The 20,058-nt window shown below is 35.9% G+C and overlaps 1 protein-coding gene across 2 annotated transcripts in view; it reads right to left on the bottom strand.

The window, feature by feature from the left end:
* The window catches only part of RELCH (RAB11 binding and LisH domain, coiled-coil and HEAT repeat containing), an 86,373-nt gene that overhangs the window by 31,096 nt on the left and 35,219 nt on the right, over nucleotides 1-20,058 (bottom strand). The window contains exons 10-14 of one of the 2 annotated variants that reach the window (XM_072853153.1): nucleotides 19,571-19,666; nucleotides 10,546-10,658; nucleotides 6,316-6,406; nucleotides 1,408-1,479; nucleotides 472-612 (exon numbers count right to left, since the gene is read on the bottom strand). In XM_072853153.1, coding sequence (XP_072709254.1) covers nucleotides 472-612; nucleotides 1,408-1,479; nucleotides 6,316-6,406; nucleotides 10,546-10,658; nucleotides 19,571-19,666 — 513 coding nt within the window. Of the gene's footprint in view, nucleotides 1-471; nucleotides 613-1,407; nucleotides 1,480-6,315; nucleotides 6,407-10,545; nucleotides 10,659-13,243; nucleotides 13,391-19,570; nucleotides 19,667-20,058 lie in introns of those variants that run through there. The other variant, XM_072853154.1, reaches the window with a different exon arrangement.

Raw genomic sequence — 20,058 nt, 5'->3', positions numbered from 1 at the left:
CTCTACAGTCAAGTTATCAGAATCAATAGAAACACGTTTTACCACTCTGCCTTCAAACACTCAAAGACAAGATTAGAAGTTCTTCATTTTCACTTATCTGAAACATTATTAGGTAGTATTAAGTTGAACTACAAGTAGGCTTTGTTGTAGTAGACAAAACTCTGTTAGGACTTGATTATATCACATTGGCTAATATCAGGTGGGCAATTAAGTGATATGTTCTTGAAGGCAAATTATGAATTATTAGAGAAGCTTCTGTATAAGGCTTACACCTGAGGTTTTAACAATACTTGCAAGTGTATGTTTTCTTTTTGGTCTTGGTGATACAATAAAATCAACATTCATATAAACCATCAAAATTTGTAAAAGCATCTGGAAAGATTTAATAAAAATACATGAAATTATTCATCCCCCTATTCATGAAGACTACAGAAGACATTTTATACATACAGAACCCAAACCAAATTATACCTGTTGATATTTGTCTGGATCATCAATATATCCCATAATTATGCCAAGGCTTTTGATCACAGCTTCTCGTACCAGATCCGCCTTATCTTCCATTAGCATTTGCTGCAGCATGGAAAGTACTAATGAACTACGAATTTCTTTCTGTTTGTAAACAAGAAACATACTTGTTAAATTCAATGAAACAAGAAATGCCAGTTTATATCAATTTTTAGAAATAATTTGCACTTCTATTAGTGCTTACAAACAAAATACCCTCCTCCAACCACAGATCCCTTTATGAATATTACACATTCAGTTTTCACAACAGAAGATGAATGAATATAAAATATTAGTAGCCTCATTAGAGAGCCTTTTGTCCTACTAAGCACAGAACTCAGGTCCTTTAATTCTTATAGAACCAAAAATAACTAACAGAAAAAAACTACTATAGGCCTAGACTTAAAAGAGAATCTTTAATCACTGCATCGCTAAATTGGAGAAGTGGGTTTTTAATTTGGGTTATTTTCCTCTTTCTCTGAAGTTTCAAATTCTAGTTCACCACTGACTTAATTTTGCTGCTGCTTCTGACTGGCAGCACTCTTCATGTAACATTCCACAGTATCTGAAGAACTCTATTATTGGGTGCCAATTATTTTTTCAGAGATTATTTCCTTAATTGGTCCTAACTATAACTACTGAAACAACGATTTTTTTCAGAACATACTGTTTTTGAAGACATTTTATAGCTAGGATCAACCTGTATTCCTTTATAATAAGCTATCTCCTGCTTAATGTGATTTATTGAATCTCACGTGTGATATAAAGTAGAAGCCAATGTGACTGTCTATGCATAACACATGTGGGAATATTTAAAATGATAAAGGATGTTTACATTATACAACAGATTTTCACCTTGCTTTCACTAGCAAAGTATTTAGAGACAGTATTAATACTTACTGGAAGGTAAGGTGCTAGAGCTCCACAGGATTCTGCTACCAGTAGCCGTCTCTCTGGGTATTTGTGGTTGATCTGGTAGAGAGAAACAGAATGGCTATTTGCTTTACAATAACCAGTATTCAAAATGTGGTTAGAATGAACTGCAACGGAGGGATACGTCTGCAACTATTAGATAAACATTGACTGTGCCCATAGAAGTTGCATATGGGTAGTAAGTAGCCCCAAATTCTTGCACTGAGGCATAAAGGCAAGGCAGATACAGCCTTCTCTAGCTGTCCTATAAAATAGAGTTTATAGTAAGAGAAGAATCTGAGAAGTATGTATGTATGCATGCATATGCAGTAAAAAGAAGGGTGGAAAGCAGCATATAGGCTGCTGTACTCTAAAGAGTATGAGTAACTTCTGAGCTGGCACATCATGAAATATTTTGTCTTGTGCAGCCCTTCAGGAGCACCATTCCTCTAAGAACTACACAAGTGCCCTCTAGTGCTCTAAGCCAACCAATGTAGCATAGCTGCCTAGGTCTTGCTGAGCAATCGGGGTCAAAAGAAGACACACGTACTAAGCCAAAAAGTACTTGCAGGCTACTGAGGTTCTGCTCTCAAGTCCAGCATAAACATGTCACGCCTCTAAAATGGGACTGAAACAGCTCCTATTCCCAAGAACCTCTTGACCCTGTGCTACCTCCTCTTCCCATTCAAAGGCTGTTTGAAAATTCTGCCTTACAAATTTAATATTGACATTTCGGACCAAGTTTGCATCCTGGTGGAGTCAGCTTTAACAGCCAGTGTAATGGTTGTACAATGAAACACGTGACATGTTTCAATATACTTTGTGAATAAAAAGTTTTAGGGTAAAATGGTGAGAGGGAAATGTGAATAGTTTGATCCTGTCAGATAAAACAGGATATGCATGTGGTGTGACTATCTCTTTCTCTCTTGCTATGCAGTGTATAGCCTTGGTAAGACAACCATCTTACCACAGAAAAGACCAAGGTACTCACTGCCTTCTTTGTCTTAGTCTTTACTGGAAAGACTTGCCTTCAGTAGTCTGAGGTCCCTAAAACCCATGCGAAAGTCTGGAGCAAGGAAGACTTACCTTTGGTAGAGAATTATCAGGTTAGGAAACATTTAAACAAAACGGACATACACTAGTCTGTGGGCCCTGATGGGGATGCACCCATGAGTGCTGAGGGAGCTGGCTGATGTCATTGCAAGACCACTCTTGACAATCAATGAAATGTCGTGGCAATGGGGAAGGTTCCTGCAGACTGGAAGAAAGCAAGTGTCACTGCTGTCTTCAGGAAGGGCAAGACAGAGGATCCAGTGAAACACAGGCCAGTCTGCCTCACATCAGTTCCTGGGACAGTGTTGAAGCAATTAATCCTGAAAAGCATCTCCAAACATATGAAGGACAAGAAAGTGGTTGGGAATAGTCAGCATGTATTTATATAGGAAAAAACCATGCATGACCAACCCGATAGCTTTCCGAGATGACTGGCTCAGTGAACAAGGGGAAAGCAGTATTGTTTATCTTGACTTCAGCAAGACTTTTGATACTGTTTCCCATAACATCCTAATTCACATACTCATGAAGTCTAGGCTAGGTTAAGGACAGGGAGGCAGATGGAAAACTGGCTGAACTAATCACAGGCTCAAAGAGTTGCAGCTGGGGGCCAGTCCCCAGTGGTGCACCCCAAGGGTTGATCCTGCAGCCAACAATGAATATGTATAACATCTTCATTAATGACCTGGATGACAAGACAGAGTATATCTCAACAGGTATGCAGATGAGAAAAAACTGGAAGGAGTGGTTGATATACCCAGATGGGTGTACTGCCATTCACCTCAACAGGCTGGAGAAACAGGCAGACAGGACCCTTATGAAGTTCAAGAAAGGGAAGTGCGAAGTCCTGAACTTGAGCAGAAATAATTCCCGTGCACCAGGACAGACTGGGGGCCAACTGGCTGGAAAGCAGCTTAGCAGAGAAGGACCTGGAGGGCCTGACAGATATCAAGCAGAGCCAGCAATGCACTCCTTGCAGCAAAGAAGGCCAATGGTATCCTGGGCAGCACTAGGATAAGCATCACCAGCAGGTAAGGAAAGTGATTATCCCTCTTTACTCAGCACTGGTGAGACCACATCTGGAGCGCTGTGTACAGTTCTGGGCTTCCCAGCTACAGCGACAAAGACATACTGGAGCAAGTCCAGCGGAGAAACATGAAGATGAGTAAGAGACAGGAGTATCTGATATACGGGGGGAGGCTGAGAGAGCTGGGATTGTTTGGTCTGGAGAAGACAGCGCTCAGGAGGGATCTTATCCATATGTATAAACATCCGTACCTATCTGCAGAGAGGTAAAGAACACAGAGGTGCCCAATGAAAGGACAAGAGGAAATAAAATACAGGAAATTCTGCCTTACTGGGAGGGTGGCCAAACCTTGGAACACATTGCCCAGAGATGTTACAGAGCCTCCATCCTCGGACATATTCAAAACCAGACTGGACTTGGTCTTGAGCAACTTGCTCTAGTTGACTCTGTTTTAAGCAGGGGGCTTGGACTACAAGATGTTCAAAGGTCCCTTCCAACCTCAGTCATTCTGTGATTCTCTCAATTCTACTGGCTTAGGAGAAACTACAGATGAAGACATAGTAATAAATCAACTTTGGACAACTTCTTACCTTGACTTTATTTCCACAGCACACTGAACAATGGTACCTGACCACTGATGTAGTATTAACGTCTTCACTTTTCTCACTGTTCTGATCTGAAATCACCAAGAACTCTCTCAAGAATGAAGTGTCACAAAGATCATTTGAAAGAGACTCAAATGAAGAAATCATGAGCCTCAGGACTAAACTGAAGTCTCAAGCATGGGAGAACGTTCTTTGAGTGTCTTTATCATTATTTCGCACTCATTCATCAGTAGGGCACCTGTAATATTTTTGGAAGCGTGGAGATTTCACAGATGAGAAACATTATGGGCACACAACAGGCTGCTTTAATACCTATAGCATCTTTGACTTATGTGCCATCTTTCCAAATGCAAATTCCCTACTGGTAACAGAGATACACTTTGCCTTCTGGAGCTCTGCCTACCTGAGGGAAATAGCAAAGACTAGTTTCAACTGGTTTAGGTGGACTGGCAAGGCAATATAAATATCACCCCTGATATTGCAAAGACATATTGACACACTGGAGGGAAAAAAAGACTCAAATTTCTGTAAGGTTTGTGTTCAGGGAAGATTATTAGCCCTTGGAAACTTAAACATAACTGTAAAATGTTTACTACCATTTCTTTTCCTTTTGTCTTTAATAAGCAGTAGTACAATTTTGGAAGTCAATTAACTAGTCACTAGTTCTGAGGGAACTTTTAGCATTCACAGAGCCTTGATCTAAAGTCAGATGAGCCAGCTACCAAATTCTACCTGTGAAGAGCAGGTAGAAAGATCATGAAGACTAGCCTGACAACTCTGAGCTCCAGAACGTGTGGATGAAAATGCTGAATCTTCCCAGGGCCCAGTCCTTTGCATCTGTAAATAGATTTTGGTTGGAGACCAACTGCATGGACACTTTCATGCTTAAAGCATCTACTGAGAAAAGGTAGAAAGTTATGTGTATTTTTGAGTTCCTTCTACAAACTCAGTCTTGTGACAATGAGATTCAACTGTTATTTTGCCAGAGAAAATAATGACCTGGTTTCAGTACTGCAAAGAAAGCCTGGCAAACTGCTTTAAATAAATGCATGATGACATATTGCTTGGCAGCCTGATACACTGTACTGTTACGGTTGGACTGGTTTCTCTTTTGCATCACCAATTAGCAAGAAACTGGTATGATGAAGATGTGCTCTTACTGAGGTGAGACTTTTTTTAAACACTGTTTAAATTTCAGGAGAAGGACTAAGAAAATAAAATGTGCTTTATTTTGTGTTCAACTACTATTGCCACGAGTCCTTCATTTAATCAACAGATACATCAGTCATACATATAAACACAAATGCTGCATATAATACATAGTTCTACTGTCAGAAAGCATTAAGACTATTAAAGCTTGGACTTTGTTGTGAAACACAGATGGCTGTGTTATGCAAGAAACAGTAGACAATTATCAGACCAGAAAGACTGTGCTGTCAAAGCAAGCATTACTACTCTGTCATGGCTTAGTTATTCACTGTCTTCTAGGCAATGATGAACTCCCTTTTCTTCCTTACGGTAGGAAAATACCATACATTTTCACCTGAACTCATGTTCTGTTTCTATGCCTCAGATCAAAGAGGAAGAGCATTTCAGTTTGGTTGTTCAATTATTTCTATTAATTTAGAGTATCTGTGGAAAAGGTCACTGTGATTCTAGAAGTCACATGTAAACTTCAGGCTGATCTTACAGTTGTGAAATCACGCCCATCTACAGGGGACTTATTTCTGACTACTTTGATCTCTAATTTTCTGTTTAAGAATTTAAACTAGCTGAAGTGTGGACACTGCTCCAGGGATTTAATACAATATAAAAATCAGCGAATGAAATCTTTGAATGAAAATGGATTTCCAACAGTCTGGAAACTACAGTTCAAGTTATAAAGGCACCTACCTGGCAATAGGTTAGGCAACACTGCTGATGAACATGTGCATATCCACATATTAATACAACAAACATATGCAGGTATATGCAGGTAACTAGAATATCCAGATAATCTTTGACAAATTTTCTGCCTCCAAGTTATTTTTAATGTTATATAAAAGTATATATAATGAGGACAAGGAACATACAAATATCTTTCCGAAAAATACTTTGAACTGCCAGTCACTAAGAAACAAAACCAAAACAACCTCCCCCCTCAAATAAATAAAACTCAACATTTATGAATTTTTAACTAATTTTCCAGCGTAAAGCACAAAAATCAGTTACCTGTTCCCAACACTGTGGTAAAAGCTCAGCTTCTACACGTGTTGGTCCAACGTGTCGAGCAAATGCCACACACCCAGTCAGTATCATCTGTCTGAAAACATAAATTTAAAGCTTTAACTATAAAGTTCTATAATATATAGAATATATTATTTAAGTTAGGAAAAGCAGATGCTGTCAGGCAACAGGTAATTGTTTACAGCCAAAATTTCACACCATACTCCCTGACTTAAATGCTAAGTCTTAATTGAAAGCCACTATTGTCCCTGCTCATTGCAGGGGCGTTGGACTAGATGACCTTTAAAGGTCCCTTCCAACCCAAACTATTCTATGATTCTATCTTGTTTCCTATTTAATATGCCTTTTCCAGAAACTTGCAGATCCCAAACTCCATGAACTTAAGCCTGAGAATCTCTGATTTCCTAATGTCTGAGATGGGGAATCTCTGACACTCTCTCATTTAATTCTTATTACTGAATACTATGATTCATCATGCAGTAAAAGGATCTAAATTAATTAATACTATCACACTATCAGTATTTTAGTCAAGTACACATACTGCTTTTATTTAGAAGCATTTGTGAGATTTAAAGAACTTTGTTCAAAACAAGTAACTTACTTCTTTTATGACATGGTTTTGCAACATTCTAACATGCAAGTTACTGCCACCTCTCCCAAAATACTGGGCTTTACTCTTGTCAGAAATCCTCTAAAGCCCATTATAAAAGGGAAGTAATTAATCAATCAGTAGTATCTACGATCACCTGAGTCATTTGCATTTCTATTCTTGCATTGTTTAACTTGCCTCAAAGTTTGCAAGAAATCACTGTTGTTCCATCAATTTCATAGGCATAGAGACATATTTCAACATTTCAATAAAATTGTACTTAACTGTCATTTGTGATATCTTAACTTTTATTTAATGAGTGTTTATCTTGCTAAGATTTTTTTACTTCTAAGTATTTCTCCTGTTAATAGGACTGGAATGATACCAACTTTGCATGCAATTCACCAGTTCTATTTACTTTTAGTGCCTACATCAACACTTAAATAACAAGTTTCAAACAATAACGTGTGGACATGAGACACTCATTTTGTCACCTCCACAGTAAGATTAGGACACCACTGAGAATTTGTTCATTATTACTTTGGGGAAAGTAAGCCAGAATTAATTTGTTACCTTTTTAGTGTCATGTCTAAACTCCTAAATATTTACTGCAGCTAATAGTATGACCTTAAGGTTGAAAGGCAGAGATTCTGCTGGTTATTTCTTAACCAGTTATACAATATACTCCACCAAAAAAAAGAAAAAAAAAAAGACTCATTCACTTTCAGAATCTTTTCAAGAAGAAATAGTCTATTAAAAAGATTCCCCCCGCCCCCCCCCCCCCCATTCTTTAGGCCAGCAATCAGAGCAAGCTCTTTGGTTTTGTGTTGTGGCTTTTTTTTTTTTTCTTCCTCTCTACCACATACAGAGAACTAGATCTTTGAGCAAGGTAAAAAGGTTGGGGGGAAACGAAAAAGCAATGATTAGATAAGACTCAAGAAATCAACAGCTAATAGGTGATAGCAATATGGAGACAAAAGCCTGTGGTAATTCTGAGCTCTACAACAAACAAAATACTTATTCGAATGCCCGTCTTTGGTTCTACACACTGCACCTAATCACAGAACTGGGCAACAGAATATACTTCTATAAGATATTACAAAAGCAAATAGCAGAATACAGTAATCACTTGAAATCCTCTGCAATAGAAATGGGGAAACCCAAAATATAAAATTTTTTTTTTTTAATCAAAGCTTTTCAAAAAAGTTTCATGAAATCTCTAAATTAACTCAGATTTCCTTTTGCCTTGCCTATAAAGTAGGGAACTTTAAGATATTGCAAAAATATGAAAAAATAATGTTTTAAGTATTTTACTGTAACCATCTTAAAAGCATTTGACAACAGTCGGTATTTCAGGAGAATGAAAGGTTGTAAGAATTTCAACAACAGGTCACTCAAACAAAAAATGTTAACACTAAGCTGTTGCAAAAATTGCAGTCTAGGCTGGAAATGGGAAAAACTTCTTTCTACTTATTGTCATAACGATCTCTTTTGTTCACAGGATGCTGGGAATGCCTTCCTCTCTCCAGGTTTCTCCAGGTTTTGCACTTGTGATCACTTAAGGCAGGAACATAAAGCAAATCAGTATGATTCAGCAGAGCACTAGTTTGCTTCATCAGTACAGAAACCAAAGTGAAATCAAGAATCAGACTAGAGAAACAAGGCAGAAGTTAGAGTAGAACAGACATAATTTAGCACTTCTAAACCCTTTCTAGAGGTTTCAGAAAGTGACTGCATGCACTGGTAAGCATTTCAATCTTATATTGCACAGTTCAATGTTCTTTTGTCACTCCTAAAGGTTATATTAAAAACTTACTAACTAGAGTTTTCCTTAATATGTCAGCAAGTTATGTGTGTTCTGTAAGAGATGGTATCATACAACCGATGAAAAGTCATACTAGATGCACTAAGCTTAATGTATTTTAGCTTCTTTTCATTAAGAGTGCTGCTTCTGGGTACATTACTTGGAAATCTTCAAGAGTTCACATTTTGAACTGTGTTTTAACCTTGTCCTAAAAGACCCCAACATTAATCCGACTTCTTCATGGCTCCTTAGCTTCCAAAACCAACATAATTGTCCGAAAAGAAGTTTAAGTAAATCTGACACATTTGTTCCTTTGCAGAAGAGAATTTGACAGACATTTTGAAAAGCTGAATAGTACGTTACTGAGCAAAGCCTTGAGGATAGAAGTGGCCTTGTTAAATATAATGTTAGTATACAAGACTGTAGCAATATGCTATATCTGCATGCACCAAAAAGCCTTTCACATGGACAACAAGCCTAATATAGGCTTTCCATGTAATTGTTAACATATTTTATGAGGTCAAATATTTAAAGGAAAATACTTATTTTAATGGGTTCATTATTAGAAATGCAGCATCACATTTCAGTCTCTTGTATTTAACAAATTTAAAAAGTCAACTTTTTATCAACTGCTGCTTTAATGTATAATGTAGGCCTGTACAGTACAGCAGAAGGTAAACAAATAACATATGAGATAATTAATACCATTGTTCTGGTGACTAAACCTGAACGTCTTTGATTACTTCATAACGCACAAGACTGCTAAAATATTATTTAAACTTATTTAGATAAAAACAAGCATGCATAATACACTTTGATACAAATATATAAGTATAAAAAACCAATTGAAATTCTGAATAAGTATTTTCTCTCTAATTTGTATTCAGAATCTCTTTTATTTGATGGAATTTATTTGATGGAATCTTCAGGCAGGTGTTACGGCACCTTTAAAATATATCATTATTTTTATGTGTGTAAATGTATATTATGTATTTACATATTTTGTCCTGGAGGTTATGGCAGAATATTCTTCCCAAATTTCTGATGAAAATGAGTTATTTTTAGATAGATATAGATGCTTTACAAAACATCTCTAATGAAAATAATGGAAGAGCTACAGATAAAATGAAAAATCTTTCCACAGTCAGAGAAGGAAACATACCAGCTAGGGTACTGTCTTTCAACCTTAAGGATATTCTTACCAAGATCAGTACAAAGTCAGATTTCCTGAGTACTAAGGAAGAACTAAATTTAGAAAACATAATAAAAAGTATACTTTCTTTCAAAGTCTTAACCAAAACAAAGCTCTTAATGCTTCTCAGAACTAAATCACTGCTTTAGTCTTCTGAATTTCTTATTGCTGCCATAGTACTGAATCATAAGGAGGAAGAGTACTATTTTCTCATACTATTTTCCCAAACTAAATATGGTAGTTAACTTACAAACATATAGATCACTAAGATACACTAAGACAGAGGTTTAAAAAAAGCTGTTTTGATTTCTATTACCAACCACTGCTAAGAATTATGATCTTAGAGCTCATTTTAACAAAGTGTTGCAGTTCATCTTTAAACAAAAAAGGAACTGAAATGTTATATTGCAGCTTACCAAGCACATTCTTACATTTCAGTAACTAGACAGTACAGGTCATGGAAATGGAAAGTCCCAAAGTCCACATAAATTTGTCAACACTATACCAGCAAAATATCAGCTTAAGTGAAACTTGGTTAAAATCATCCAATAATATCCAATTTCTATTAGTTCTGCTTCTTTGACAAAGAAAAAAAGTTCCTTCTCCCGCAACACACAAACGCAAACACACCTTTGCTCATCATCTGGTCGTTTGATCAAATTGAACAGTATGTGTAGAAGCTGATCTCTCTCTTTGGGTTCAGGATGGAGGCAGGCTGTACACAGTATGAGTGGGATCAGTTCCTAAAAAGTTGTGGGTAGGGGAAAACCAAACAAAGTAAAAACGCTTTGGGCATATATTCATTAATGGCAAAAGAAACTAAAAAGATAAATCTAGCCACATAACATCAAAACAGTTAGAGAAGATGTTTTAGAGTCTTGATCTCTTATTAAGTGACCTGAAAAAGTGAAGGTCTGCAAAAGTTAGAATTATTTTCCTGCTAGGAAAGATCAGGGGAGAACCAGCACATAAAGTAAAAAGCTCTGGAAAGATTAAAATTAACATATGCAGGTCACCTGCAACCAGAATTAGAGGACAATCATGGTTTAAAATGTCTTCATTACCTACTGAACTGAAGCAAGCTCCACAGACATCTATGGAACAAAGCTCCTATGGAAAAAGCTATTTCTGATGCCATGGAGTTAAAGATTAAAATTTCCAATTAAGCATGCACACAGTTTTGTGCACAAGTTTAATAAGCACTGAGAAATATACATTGGTAAAGGTGACTGCAGACAGATAACCTCTATTTTGTGTTGACTGAGAACTATATTATTTTTTTTAAAGGTTTGTTGGGTTTTTTGGGGTTTTTTGTTTGTTTGTTTTGGGGGCTTGGTTTTGCCTTTTTTTTTTTTTTTCAATAAAGAGGCAATATCTGAAGCTGAATTTTCTTTTTAGAGCAATTCAATTCCCTTAAGGAACAAACTACCAAGAAAATACTGTGTAAAACACTAACTGAAAGAATATAAGGCTGTTCACAATAGTGAAGACCTCCTCCTTTGTAAATATGACTTCAAAGCTCATGGTATTCATTCCCAGAAGAAACAAATGTTTCTAAAACATGGACTGGAAGTCCCTTTCCTTGACCTTGTTGATGTGAGCCTTTACTCCAACTGGATTTGGAAGCCACACAATTTCTAGGTGATTTAGTATCTTAGGGACAGAAACATTGCGCTGGGAGGTCAGTGGAAAAGAACAAGACATACCTAGGTGTCTGCAGAGAAAACATGGGCAAGTAATCTGGAGGCTTCCTCTCCCACCTGCTGCATGCTTTTGAGCCACTTTCAGCAGACAAGCTTTTTGTGAATTAGTAAGATGTGACAAATAAGCACATGACAGTGGGAAACACTTCTGAAGTTACCAGGAAAGATTATAGAAAACCTGGAAAAAACTATTGTTATATGTAATAACTTTGCAGGGAGGTGACAATTTCTTCTTGCAGACATTCAAAGTCACCTATTCACAATGTTCTTGAGAGTAAGCCTATTAAACAAGGTGGACATGTGGAAACAACATTAAGGACACCCTCATTGCTCAACTTGTATTTTCCTAAACAGCAAGTGCTATGTTTATTTTAAACATAGAACAATACTCTGTTTTATAGCATTGCCTAAGCTAGTCAACTCCTGATAAGCTTTTGTTTTCATTTTACAAGAATTCTATTCAGTGTGCTATTTCTCCCCCCTGAAGATGACTGAGACACATCCTAAGATGTATTTTAACATTCTGAAAGATATTTTGGCAATATTTAACCCACTTACGGTACAGATTAGGGAATTTATGATGAGAGGAATGAATGTGGAAATATCCTACCTGCTGCTTAAAAAATCTGAAAGTAAAAAAGGAGAAATGAGAAATAAATTTGAACACTTTGGACATTTCTATTTCTCAATATTTTAAAGTGAGCCAGTTTTTTGGTTTGTTTTTAAGTAAGTGTAGCACAACGCAAAGTAATGTGAATTGAAAACCTGTATTAAACTTTAAAAATTACGTCGCATGAAGAGCTAAATAACTTTCTTCAGCTGAAAGCTCCTTTCCCTCTAGAATTTGCATGTTAGTTTTTATTTTTTGTATACTTAACGTTCAGTTTTTGCCCATTTAAAGTTCTGAGAAGGCAGGGGGCTTAACCTATTTAACTTTTTTTTTTGTACTTCACAGAAGCATTTTCTCTCCTGCAACCACTGTTTTAACTCAAAAAGATTTGAAAAAATATTATAGAAATAAAAAAACCTGCCACTCTAAATATACTACTTGTACATTAAACTAAGATCTTTTAAAGAGGAAATCAGGTTGCAATTTGTAGATACACAACATAATTACTAACTTCACCATAAAGAATATAGCTCATGGAAAAACCTTTAAATCAAAAAAACCTCCTCTGTTACTTTGCTGAGATCTAACTTTCTGTAATCTACCCTAAGTTCACATTATCCAACTGCTCTTGCAATTACTCTTAAGTAATCCTTTTAAAGAATTTTAAAAAAAAATAATATACCCCATGAAATGGGACACGTATTTTTTATGATCTGGGTTTTTTGTTTCATTTGTTGAAACCATCACACTGACTTCACTTTCCTAGTATGCTTGAGTATCTACTCAAAAATCTCAACTGCTCACTCAGAACTACTGCTAGATTTCAAAACAGTGCCGTGAGTTGTTTTTTTTTTTTTAAAGCATCTTTTAAAATTTAAGGAAATGAACAAAGTTGTCTTTTTCCGGCTGAGTCTGTATGAAAGGAAAACAGCTAGATACTACTACCTTGCGTGTGAAAGGCTAATGAATAACCTAACACCATTGACATGGGGCAGATACAAGGCTGGTTCTTTACCTTGCAGAAAGCTGGTTATTATAGCTGATGGAATTAGCTGTATTTTCTTGTCCATTGGTCACATTCTTTCATGCATACTATGGGAGAAGAGAGTGTTCTCTGCATCGCTGCATCAGTGCTTCTACAGTTCCTTCTCTAAGGGGAGTGGAGAAACAGTGAGAAGTCTTGAACAGTGTTTTATGTGCTCCCCATATATTTAATGGACAGGAAGGTAAAACGGGAGGTGAAAAGGACTTTTTGTGGGACAAGAAGAACAAAGCTGCTCCCATCAACGGACAAAACAGGTCAAGTGAATTCTCCCAAAGACTTAAAAGGGGACAGATTCTTCTCAGGATATTCAGGATGATTAAGAACAAAAAAAAAAACCCAGCAGGTTTGAGCTCACTCAGGTTTGAGCTCATTCCTTCCTGTTGCTAAGGGCTATGCCTTAGATGTAGACTTATTAAAGAAGTCTCAGATTTTTCATTCTCAAAAACAGCAGAGAAGTGCTGTAGAAAGTGGTAATTTTCCAATAAGACATAATAATATTAGTATTTGGCTGTTTAAATTCAAGAGGAAAGTTCATAACATTCTTATGGAGACTGTATATAATTATTAATAATCAAGGAGAGGACTTCCAGTGCTATCTGAAACACTCTGCCTTCCTTGGGAAGGAATACCACTTGTGCTGACAGTCATAAAGCAAGAACAGACATTTAAAAAAAACAAAAAACCAAAACAACCACCCTCCCTTTATTTAATTTGGGATCCTTCCTAAGGTTCCTGTTCATCCCCAAGTCCCTGTTTTCTCTTTTCCCTCTGACTTAGGAAAACTGTTCATGTTGGTGTTACTCAACACTACTAGGAGTGACTTTCAGAACTGCAATACTGTTTTCCTTTAGATGCCAAGCAGACAGCCATAACAACATTGTCAGCACTTGCAACTTGATGAAATAAAACATCATGTGTCAGAGGTCTCACCTCCACTACTGAAAAGGCAAGTTTGTATCTGAGGCAGTTTATATCTGTGAGCTACCCATATGTAGAATAGACAGAAAAAAAAATTATTTTGTTTTTACTGTGAGATCAGCTATATAAGAGGTGAATGATGGACAAGGCTATGAAGCTGACCTAATGCACTGCACAGGACAACTGAAATGGTCTGTCTTCTCTCTGTTCTACTTCTGTGTAACTGTCCACATAGGTCTCCCTGAAGAAAAACTCACATTTTTTTCACCATAGTACCTTTGGACAACTTCTCCCTAACTTACAAGAACATGTTCTGTTATCTTTGAACAGGATTCACTATTTGAGCTGATTCAAATCCTCAATAAAGGCAACATTTACATGGGCATATGGAGCAGCTCTTGATCATGGTCAAAAGAAGCTGGCTTTTTAAATGGTAACTGGTATCATCTCAACTATAGGCAAAACAGTTCCTCCTACATATTAAAAGTATTAAAACAAAATATTAAAGTTTGGGGTTTTTTTTAAATGCATCCTATAGCAAGCATTTTTCTATTTTGCTGTCAATTTTCTTACAAGGTAGCGAGGAATTTTCTGTGTTGTTGCCTTCATTATATTTTTTTTGTTTAACATTCTGACCAAAGTCTTCTACATCTTTGTTTCTCTCACTAATTAATGTCTTTTTGTTGGAGTGTTCATAAGCAAAATAATTACCTCGAAGAATAAATTTAATTAGTGTTAAGTGTAAAGACTGGTTACTTCAATAACTTAGGATAGTCTTTTTTTTATTATTTCAAGTCTTAATGTAAGAATATGGCAAACAGGTGACAACATAATATATAAACCAGGATGACATTACAATCGATTTTGTAAATGTGTCCCTTTTAATCTTCTCTAATAGTCAATGCTTATGTTGTGGACCAATGCTATGTTAAAATTCTTCTGTAACTTAGCCTCTGACAACAAGTAAATAAAATAATCTTACCTGCAGCAACCTGAAATAGCTGTAGGTACTAACAAACTACTGATATTAAGTCTCTTGCGCAAGAGTGTATTTGAAGCTCAGAATTCATCCTTTCAGGTTTTAAAATGAAAAAATATTTAAACATAGGATTAATACATGACTCAGAACTTCGTGCTACTCATTAATATTAAAATTACAACCCTAATTACATTTCATGGGATGAGACTATTATTCCAGATCCAAATTAAGCCTCTTGTAGATCCCAAAGGGATGCTTTTACATAAGAATCAATGCAGATATGGGTGTGAAAAAAACTTAGTACTTCTTTGTTTATATCTACTGTTTAATTGGAAACCTGCATATAAAACTACGGTGACAAAACTAGTAACAATTGGCAAATCAATTCATAAACATTAAATTCAACTCCTTGCATCCAGAATTACTTTATGTTTAAAGACACAGTGTTGAAAGACATCAGCTTTCAGACTAGAGATGAAAAGGATACTCTATGAGATTGAGCTATTTCATTCTAAGAAAACTACACTAGCCCCTCATATCCAGAGAAGGGAACTAAAGGACTTAAATTAAAAAAGTTATGTGTGTCCCTCATGTGTGTAGGGGGCAACCCCACCCCCAAACAAAAAAGCCGCCCCAAACCAAAACCAACACCCCATGTAAACCAGAAGAGAACCAGCAAACAGGCTGTGGTCAACACTATCCCTATTTTCCAGAAACACAATCTATAGAAGCCTACTGCAATCTAAGTTTTACAGGGTAGCAGAAAGTATTTTAATTGTTCATTTAAATTTTTCTGTTCTCCCCTATTCTGTGAAATGGAAACAGTTATTTAGAAGATATTGATGGCTGACAATTTTCATGCCCAGGAACTCACAACTTATATACTTTTATCCATATCCAATCAGAATGACACCTGCTTGACACAGCCACTGGAAACAGCCATTTAAATATACTGCCAAGCTCTGACACAGCATTCTTTTACATTTTTTAACAAAGCCAATATTTTATGGCTTTTAAAAAGAGTAAGATGAGATTAAAATCTATAATAAGATATTCAGCTCTACTGTGTTTTAAGAGACAGCTACCTACTAAAAAAGCCAGAGAATGAAAGTGCCTCAGTGATGTCTATGTGTAGTTACCACATGTTAATGTGAACAACTTTAAATCTACAGCACTACTTTCTTCTAGCAGAGTTGAGAATGGCACCCATTCAGAGTTTGCAGATTCAGCATTATCTTTGCTTCAACTTTACAAAGAAGTAGAAGCAAAACTCTACTCTTAACATACTGAACTCTATATAAAGTAACAGTTTCTCAGTATAAAAATTCAGTGATGCACATTTAGTAAACCATTACTATCATGATTTTGCTATGTTTGCGTAACACAAATGAAAGTTACAGAAACTAACCCTGGAATAATAGGTGAGATGAAAGGTATAAATAATTAAGGAGAAGTGTTTCTTGATTAAGAACAAGAGTACAAGATCCTGATATTAAGCCAGAAAGTTTACTCTGACCCAAACTCTGCTAAAGGACTACATACTGCAGAGCATGGAAGTTGTACAAACGAACAAGGTTACTCCTGTTACCTGACAAAAGGATATTGATTTTTACATCTTATAAAGGGTAAAAAATCAGTATTGCACTGATTAGTTATTGCAAAAATTTTAGAAGATTGCTTTTCTCTAATTACAGTTCAGCCAAGGGAATCTTTTTATGGTATACGTCTTGACAAATAGAAGGTGGCTGATTTTATTTTTTATTAATCTTAGATGTGTTTTAGTTTTAAGTGGTAAAAACCATGATTGAGGAAGCAGATTCCAATGTAGATGAAATTTTATGAACTCAAGCTGCTCATCTGCAAGAAGCGTTATCACAGACTGCATACCGAGCCAAAGGGTTGTTTTGTTTTTTTTTAAGAATAAGTTTTTAGCATTTTGTTTCTGTTCATTCCAATTACTATTTGTCTGCAGTATCTCCTTTGTTTGTGAGTGCATTCACATACAAATCTAAACACTGACATACATGTTTTCTAGCAGTTAGGATAAACTAGACACTTGGGATAGAAACAAAATTAATGTGTTGATACATGGAATTTTAATGACTACGAATTGCTTTCAGGCTATTATCCTATATTATTCATTATTGATTTTACCCAGTTGAACTGCTCTTTTAGAAACAACTAAAATTATCTCCTCAGCCACCCTACTCAATACTGTATTTTTCCTTCTTTCTTATCTTCTATCGGAACCTAAACTACAGACATTGAAGAACAATTAAAGCTGCATCAATACACAAAAATAACAAATAATTTCAGAAATGCATCAGATATTCTGACACTAACTGGTCACTCAGATGTCAACTGTAGTATTTACTGGACCACTTGTTACCAAGACAGGCAGGCTGCTACTGATCTTAAGAGGGTTAAAAGCATGGGTGAAATGGCTTCTGAATCTCTGGTAAAGGACAATACCTACTGAGAGATTGCCAAGCTCCACAAACCCAGTTTCTCCAAAATGAAAATGTATAGCACAACATTTTCAGCTTAAGATTTTGCAATCAATTTCAACATGGTGGATGCTTCAAGAACAAAGATAGGTACTTTAGAAAGTCATCACAAAATTATGTTTAATTCTCATGTCTAACACACTGACAGTGTAAGATCTTAAATACTACCACTCTACCTTTTCAGAGTAGACTTTGCATTATAAACCAAACCTGTCATGTATCTTTCTCAAATTAGTGATCTTTTGGTATATTTTCACACCACTTGTCTGTAAAATTGTGCTAAGACTCTCATGATAAAGTTGGTTTTGGACAAGACCCAAAGTTGTACCTTGTTGAAGAGAGCCTAGTTCTTAGGTTAGCTTTTTGTAATACTGATATTAATAAATACTACCAGATGGTCTACCCAAGTTTTCCTTCAAATTCCACGACTACATCTGAAAGAACATTACAATAGTTATAGCAATGGGTGGTAACTGAGAAAAGCTATTTTTAAAGCAAATTTCAGTTCTCAAAACATTAAGCATCCCATGCAATCCAGTTACACAATTCTCACTTGCAGCTTTTTCAATCAAATTGAAACAGATGATTCGTTTAAGGCAAAAATACATGTAATCAAATGTAACTTCAACTGTAAAACAAAATAAGTAGGAAATAGCCTAAAAGGCCACAAAAATATTAAGTGCATTACACAGATTATGCTACAAGCTGTGAAAAGAAGCCAAAATACCACATCCTGCCAAGCAGAGGGAAGGAAAGGAATAAATAAGAAATCAGAAATTAAGCACTGATCCAGGAACATCCACAGAATTATTCTGAAAGACTATTAACAAAACCATTTCCAGAGCACCCAGTTAACACCCCCACCCCCTCAGAAAAGACCCCAACCCTTTTATAAAGTTTGAGACTTTCAAAACTTGGTACATCTCAAACTCACCATGTCAACTGCTGATAATTACTCATAAAATTTAAGATTATAGGATCAGTACAAATTTCTTGAGGATTTTTCAAAGCCTTAAAATGAATTTATGCAAAACGCACTACTAAGTCTACCATACTGTAGGTCCCCTCAACAAGGACTAAAACTTACTCAACAAGCTATGCTACTTCAAGCCCTTTATTTCAGTGTCAACTATAAGGCTGTTAAATTTTTGTTTGATACATTTTCTTATTTTTATTTTTTACACATTTGGTAATGTGCAATATTTACAACAAAGCAATACAAAACCAGTCTTTTTTTTCCACCTTCCATCACAGTCTTCCTTTTCTACACTATATAGTATGAATGATTATGCAAAACACCATCTTCACTCACATTCAAAATAAACATTATGTTTTCATAATTTTATTTAGCTTCATTTTAAATTTAAGGAAAACATATAAGCAAGATAGCTAATTTTCTTATGAAGGGGTGTTTTTGATGAACCTTGTCTTGGCTGATACATGGAGCTTCTAGAAAAAGACAGTAAAATAAATTTTTTGTAGAAGTACATAGTGCTGCAAAAGAACCTGAACATTAATCCTTATTAAAACTGATAGATAAACCAAATTTAATGTTTGAACTTATATCCTCTGCTCTTTATAACACACATTAACCATAGTATTCTCTAACAAAAACATTTGTGCTACCACAAACAGATGGACCTACAGTAACAGTTAGTCTTGCTGAATGCTAATGGGTGCCGTAAGCAAAGGAAGAAATGTTAGGGTACCATGCAGGTTTACTGAACTCACCTGACAGAGGTGTAAAACCATTTTCTAGGAGCAGAGATGCATGCACAAAAGTAAGAACATGATTGCAAGTAACAGACTTTCATGAAATTAGACGCAACATCTTCAAAATGAACAACAAAACATCCTGGTAAAAATAAAAAGTAAAGTTTCAGGGTTCCTCACCTCTCGCTTTGCAAGCAGCACATTAGGAACAATATGAGGCAGGCAGCGTCCCAACATTAACATGACGCTTTTTTCACTGTCTGCAATCCGAGATACCTAGAAAACCAAGTTGTTTGGTTTTTTTTTGAATGAAGCACAGGAACAGAAAAATATACTTTCAAAGGAATAATAAGAATTGCAGCAGGCTGATCATTTACCAGAAAATGCTTAATTTACTCACACACATTAAGCCATAAGTTTTTGATCTGGCAGTAACTTCAAAAGCATGAATCCACTTGTAGAGACTCAAAACTTCCCAGTAATTACATATCTATCACTAGGTTTCATATTTAAGCTAAAATCTGAAAGCATATCTTATTTCTTAAGTTTCATGCACATAAATTTATCTCTCCATATATGTTAACAAGTCTTGTTTCAAAGCAATTATTGCTTGTTTAACTATTGCTGCCATGCAAAATAAAGGATCTTGTAGTTTATGTCAACTGGGA

Source organism: Ciconia boyciana, chromosome 2 (assembly GCF_034638445.1).
Source record: "Ciconia boyciana chromosome 2, ASM3463844v1, whole genome shotgun sequence".
NCBI classification, from domain to species: domain Eukaryota; kingdom Metazoa; phylum Chordata; class Aves; order Ciconiiformes; family Ciconiidae; genus Ciconia; species Ciconia boyciana.
The sequence above is the reverse complement of the archived record's forward strand: the minus strand, read 5'-3'. Positions and strand labels throughout refer to the sequence as shown.